This window comes from Halyomorpha halys, unplaced genomic scaffold (genome assembly GCF_000696795.3).
Source record: "Halyomorpha halys isolate HHAL.00 unplaced genomic scaffold, Hhal_1.1 Scaffold3038.1, whole genome shotgun sequence".
Taxonomy (NCBI): Eukaryota; Metazoa; Arthropoda; class Insecta; order Hemiptera; family Pentatomidae; genus Halyomorpha; species Halyomorpha halys.
In genome coordinates, this window is record NW_027113044.1 from 4657 (window position 1) to 11600 (window position 6944).

Sequence of the window (6944 nt, forward strand, 5' to 3'; positions counted from 1 at the left end):
CTATAACAGTAATGATTTCTATATAGTATACTCCCTATATGTTTTTTCTTTAGTAATGTTTTAGAATACACCTACGTAATAAATGTAATAAAAATATTTGGGATATAAATCTAATATGATTATTTACAAGGCTGAATCCAGTCTTTACCCTACATAGCCAAAGAACAAGAACCAGCTCCTAAGATTTATATATCTTAGATCACTCAGACCGGAACCCGTATCGAAAACATCGCAAAACCCCGATGGAGGCTACTTTCCAAATAAAAAAAATTAAGCCCTGTTGGGCTGTGAATGATAGACAGTGCAAGGCGAGAAGCTCAACTAAGTGAAATCACAAAATATTAACTATATCCATAAAACTCAAGAGGCCAACAATCTATAACTGAATTCCATCCCTATTTTCCTGGCCTTGTATTGTCTTTTCACAGGTAACTCATATTTCGAAAACAAATATTTCTAATCTAATGAAATAATGACAGAAGTTTCGTATCTACTGTGATTGATGAGATATACAACCTAAGACGAAAGAAAAACTTCAAAATTTGATTCAAATGAAATTATATCTTGCCCAATTTTACCCAAGCAAAGCACCAACAGTTATATTAAAAATATATTTTTTTAAAATAAATATTTTCAAAATTGTCTCGTTTGTTTTTTTTTATATTATAAATTTTTTCAATGATTTAAAAATTTTCAGTCTGTAACATCAATAAAGGGGTGAAGGTTGGATTATAAAATTATAGTAATGAAATTTAGATATTTTGACGAAATTCAATTCAACTTTGAAATGAAAATATGGTGAATAAAATAGATTTTTAAAAATTATCCAAGTCTTTTCAAAGCTCTAAAGGAATTATCATTTGATACATTAGTATTGATTCAAGGTGCTAAATTATATCACATATATATATATATATAACAACATTAAAAATGTATAATAATAAAAAACAATCCATACAATAACAGGTAGGAAATAAAAAGGTATAATATAATCATATAAACTATGATGTACCTCATCAAGTTATTATACAAAACAGAAAATATTTAATAATTTTTGTTAAAGAAAAATAAGAAAAAGCAAAATATTAGCTGATAATGGTTAGGATAAAATGAAAACACGTGTGACGTTGTTGCAGACGTTGGGCAATTGAGAACACCATGGACCTACTCTTTTATCCTCATTTCCAACAAAAGTCGGCTGTTTCCAGAAAAATTTCAAGTGAATTCAATTTCATCGACGAAGAACATATTGATGAAGCACCTGGCGATAACTACCGTGATCCAAGCTGTCAACATAACTTCTCTTGACTCAGCTCCACCATCTGCAACACAATCTATTAATAGTTTCATATTTAAAAATTCTAATATAATTATCAAATACTATTTATAAGCTAATTTAACAGGGTTCCTCTAATTACTTAAGCCATAACCTTACTTTCCTCCTTAATAAAAAAAATATATATCCAAGAACAATAATTATTCATACTACGTTATCTTTCTCATATTTGACATTTTTAAAATGTTTTAAAAAATGTCTGTTAAAGCCACCTCAAATTAACGGACATTTTTAAAAAGAACAAATACAAAACACGCTGGCTGGGAATATAAACATTTATTTTGCTTAGATAACAATTAAAAACATTAAATAAAATCAAAATAAAATCTTCACAAAACAAAATATAGAGCAAAATTCCAAATGAAACTATCCTTCGAGAAAAGAAATGAAATAAAAGAACAAACAAAATTTACAAAATCCATAAACATAAAATAAATTAATTCTGGAAGAACTCCAATCGGTCCTGGTCGGAAAGATCCGCACTGAAAAATTAGAGAGACAATGCTTTTTGAAGTCCAACTGTTCACACGTTAGTGGGCCCACGTCTATATGTTGCTCCAACAATTCATGCAGAAAGGGTTTGGTGATGATTTGTGACCAACTATACAAAAAGCGACTGGACGGCGGACCTTAGTCCGTAGATTGTTGTATTTTTGTGGCAAAATAATCCTTACTGGCCGTTATTCCATCATATACACATTACAACACAAGTATATGTAAATCTCCTTCTTTTAAAACAAAAACGAATTTCTATCAAAATATAAAAAATGAAATACTACGTCTATTAACAAAATAGATTTACAAATTAATACGGCGTTAACAATGTCACAGGGCAAGAATTGACCTCTATAAGTCACACTACCATAATAATATAAGATCTTGGTGGTTCGAGAGAGTACAGAAGTGGATACATCGGATTTAGAAAAAAATCTTACGACGCACCTGGTCCGAAATTACCAGTTTAGAAGGTAAAACGTTATAATCCCTACAAAATATATTATTTAATTGATTTTCCTTGATATAAAACCTATTGAATCTGTATTAGATTGTATGAATATGTGTTTTTGCACTCTTTTAAAGTTTTGGTTAAAACTAAGAAATTGAAGAGAAATTGTTGCTTGATTTATCGAAATTTGGAAAAAATAGTCAATAAAAAAAAAAAAGATAAGAGATGTAAATAGAGAAAATTGTATATGTGCTATTATTAAAGTGTTGAAAAAAATAAAAATAAATATTAATAAAATATCTTCTATGAAAAAAAAGAAAATGATAATAATATTGTGGTGACTTGGATACCGAATTCAACTGAAGACGTCCAAGTCGCTGGTCCGGTGGGTAGCCATCAGACTGCCTGCACCTGACCCTACCGCCACTGAACCAGACGTACTTGATTTTCTCCACTTTCTGCTTATGCCTGGCTAACCATTAGAGTTGCTTGTTGGCGGGCGTCATTGCTTCGTCCACACATACGCGGTGCGCGTCGTTCTCATCTCAACCTAAGTGGCGAGTGGAGATATCCCGTTTAGCTCTTCTTTGCCTCACCAGCACGTCTCTTAATGTTTGACCCACGGATCTCACAATAATAGGGCCGGGCGCTCCTTCCTGTTAAGGCATGAGCCGTTCCGCGTGGTCCAGATCGTCCGGACCAGCTTCACGCCCAGGCTTGCACCAATCCTGAAAACCGTTCCTACTCCGGTTTCTCCCTGATTCTCGGGAATTCCCCTAATCTCTACAGAATTATTTAGGTGATTCTGTTCCGCCTGATTAATTCTAGTTTCAAGGTCTCATATTTTAGCTTTAAGATTGTTGTTTTCTAAGGATAGTTCTTCGATTTTATTCTTCTGCTGGTCCAGGAGGGCTTCAAGGGGAGCTTCTCCAGCCGTTCTAAATTTTTGAAAGAAAGTATAAGAATATTCCGACTGCTCCTGAAGAGTGTCCTTCATTTCTCTGACCTCCTCGATAAGCCCCTTTAAGAGATTAATCATGGTGCTTGGCTCATTTCCTTTCAACATGCCAGAGCCTGACTCACATTTAGCACACATCCATTTTTTATAAATATCTGGTTCAGAGCAGTTTGATGCATTTATAATGAAGTATACTCTGACAGGTTATGAATGAAGTTTTCATTTTTTCGTCTCTTGAAATAGCTTTATTGCAGGTCTTACGAATAACCATCTTGAAGACTAATAAATGAATAAAATAAAAATGAATGGAGTTTAAAGGACTTGAAGTAGGCAAATAAAAACACGCTCTAGGCTGTTTGTTTACGTGAGCCGCTGTCGGATCAAGCCTCATAAACTAATACCCACTACTCTTGTACTGAACAACCGATTTCTTCTATATTCAATGTTTTCTCAGATAATTATAGTGCCTTGGGCCACAATGTTTCATGACATGGGGGTAAAGTTGATCGCCTGCTCGTGGTGCCCCCTGCGTAATCCAAACGATCAACAGCTGTCGCCAAACAGCCCGTAAACTAGCGACAAATGCAACAGAAATTGCCCAATAGGCAAGCAAAGAGCCTTTTCAAAGGCTCCAACAAATCTGGTATTAATGTTAAATCTATTTTTTGGAATGCCGGAGGATTAACCCAGGACAAATATACAGAATTAAAAGTATTCATTGCTAAAAATGAAATTGACATCTTCGCCATTGCGGAGGCTGGAAAATCGACTGAAGACATACAATATTACCAGATTCCTGGATATAAAGTAACATCGCTAAAACGGACACAGCAGATCGCATCTGGTATTGTGATAGGCGTAAAGACTCAATATGCTATTAAAGTAAATATAATGCATGAAATGAATGTAGGTGATAAACACGAAGCACAGATTACTGTCGACAACAAAAGGTTGAATTTTTATTTTATCTACAATCCCTCCAAAAATAAGTGTGATCTCAGCTGGCTTGAGAATCTATGGGACAATCGGGCACTGGTTATGGGAGATTTCAATGGTCATTCGCCTATATCGGGGTATAAAAGCTCCGATACAACAGGGAGCATAGTAGAAAATTTCCTAGAATGCGGACCAGTGGTGTACATCGAGAATGCTGATAATGAGCCGACTTTTTTTGCCTACAACGGGCAGCAAACGCATCCGGATCTTGTACTTAGTCATCCGAGGCTGGAAAATAAATTAAGTCTTAAATTATACCAGGCTACGGGATCTTCTGGTCATAGCATCCTCTTACTTGAGGTTAAAGAAGACAAATTGTATAGAAAGCAAAGAGAACCATGCATTCCGAGATGGAATTTCAAAAAAGCCAAATGGGAGGATTATCAACGACAGTCCGATGTGGAAATCACTGAGCAATTGCTCAACGGTAGCATAGATCACATATATAAGCAACTGAAGGACCAAATACTCAAATGAGCCATGAAATTTATACCGAGAGGTAAAATTAAAAGTTATACACCTTTTTGGACGGATGAGCTCGAAGAGATGAAGGTGGAAAGAGATGTGGCTCGTAGGGCAGCAAAAACAAGTGGTTCCCAAAAAGATCGTGTAATCTTAAGATCAAAGAGCGGTATCCTTAAAAGACGCATTATAAGTTCGAAAAGGGAAGTATATAGAAAATTCATGGTTTCAAAAATGGTTTTTAGGAGAATCTTGTCTGCACTATACAAAAACAAGAAGGGCCTATCACAGCGTTAAGCAGGCTCCATGAAGCATAGAGATACTATAGAGAATATAGCTTGCCTTTCCCAGGCAATTAAGGTTGGATTTCAGAAATATCAAAGTACGCTAGCTGTCTTCATTGATTTCAGATCAACATTTGACCGAGTATGGAGAGATAAGCTAATACTCAAATTAGCCCTTATGAAAATTGATTGAAAACTGATGGGCTGGATCAAAGCATTCCTTTCCCAACGGCATAGTTCTATGAGGTATAGGGCAAACACATCAGGATTCAAGCAAGTAAAACAGGGGCTCTCTTAAGGAGCAGTGCTGAGTCCAATGCTATTTAATATTATGATTAATGACGTCATAGATACATAGATGGAGCAATCACCCGGTACTGAAGTGATACTATATGCTGACGACTTGATAATCTGGGGGACCAGCAGTAGGATCGGTGCTCTTGATAATTGGGCCAACGATACCTTAAAGGTTCTAAAGAGCTGGGCAGAAGAAAACAAAATGATTATCAATACGCAAAAAGACAGTATACTAACTATTTACCCTTTCTACAAAGCAGCATGAGCTCCGAGTGAATCTTGATAATTAGGCTATTAGCAGGAATCATGAGGCGAAATATCTAGGACTGATCCTGGATGATAAGTTAACCTGGGCTAAGCGATGTAAGCATGCAGCAGATAAAGGAGTATCAATACTGCGACTTATGAAACGAATCACAACCATAAAATGGGGAGCAACTGCTGAGGTTTAAAGAGATGCATATAGGGCATTTATAAGACCAGTCCTGGAATATGGCTCTGGCATTATGGTTACAGCTACCGATTCAGTCTTGATATAGTTCAAAATAAGGCATTGAGGATTATTACCGGTGCGGCTAAATCGATACCGATTCTAGCCATGCAATTGCAGGCAGAGATCGAGTCCCTAAAAGATAGGCGAAAAATAAATGACGTCTTCCTTTACGAGCGCGTGCTTAGGAATGATAGTGATTATTGGGCCAGCACTCTTGGTAATACTAGGCGACTAAAAACGCAGCTAACATTTATTGAGGCAACGAAATCCATTATCACAAGCCAAGGCCTGAACTTAGAGATAAGAGAGCCTCTGCCTGACTTGACTAAACAAAGCGTTTGAACGTGAAGAACTAAGGACTGTGGCATTGGCCACTATAGCCGAGCGCTACCCTGAGCCAGAATGGATCCATATATACACCGACGGGTCAGCTACAGAGGCAAATAAAAATGCGGGTGCAGGTGTCTATAGTAGCCTGTTCCAACTGTCAGCACCTGCTGGAGCAAACGCTACCGATATTGATGGAGAGGTAGCTGCAATTACTTTAGCTCTAGAAAAGATTACTCACGCCTGCGCAAAGAAGATAGTTCTGCTGTCGGATTCTAGGGCAGCACTGCTGGCAATAGCGTCTGAACGTCCCTCAACTAACGCTAGAATTCTCGCATGCCGGAAATCCATACAATGTAAAAGAGAAATATTTAAAGTATTGGTAATGCAGTGGATTCCAGCCCATTGCAGTATACTTGGGAATGAGGAGGCGGATCGACTTGCACGGTTAGGGGCTAGCCAGCCACAGCTGCTTTTTTCCTATCACCATGGACATGGATATCAAGCGCTATCACTGAAAGAGCAGGTGAAAGGAGTAGAGGAGAATGTGGGGGCAAGAACTGGGCGGCATTGCTAGATCCTTAGAGGCGCCCTCCATTGACTTTACCAAGAGCGGTGTCAGTGGCACGCTTCAGGTTGGCTACTGGACATGACTATTTGCCGCACCACCTGAAGAGAATAGGAGTGACTGAATCTTCGGACTGCGTCCTGTGTGGAGTTGGTGAGATGACTAGCGATCACATATTTGCCTGTGCGGCAACGGCGGACTTGATTACAGACGGGAGTTACATCGGCAGAGCTAAACTATACTGGGCTGTACGAAACAAAATGGCAGAAATGCCACC

At 37.5% G+C, this 6944-nt stretch overlaps 1 protein-coding gene across 1 annotated transcript; it reads left to right on the forward strand.

Annotated features, from left to right (window-relative positions):
• Nucleotides 1–3822: 3822 nt before the first annotated feature.
• LOC106691775 (uncharacterized) lies at nucleotides 3823–4713 on the forward strand. Its single transcript, XM_014437666.1, has one exon. It carries the CDS (start codon nucleotides 3823–3825, stop codon nucleotides 4711–4713), a length of 891 nt encoding a protein of 296 aa, XP_014293152.1.
• The last annotated feature ends 2231 nt before the right edge of the window (nucleotides 4714–6944 follow it).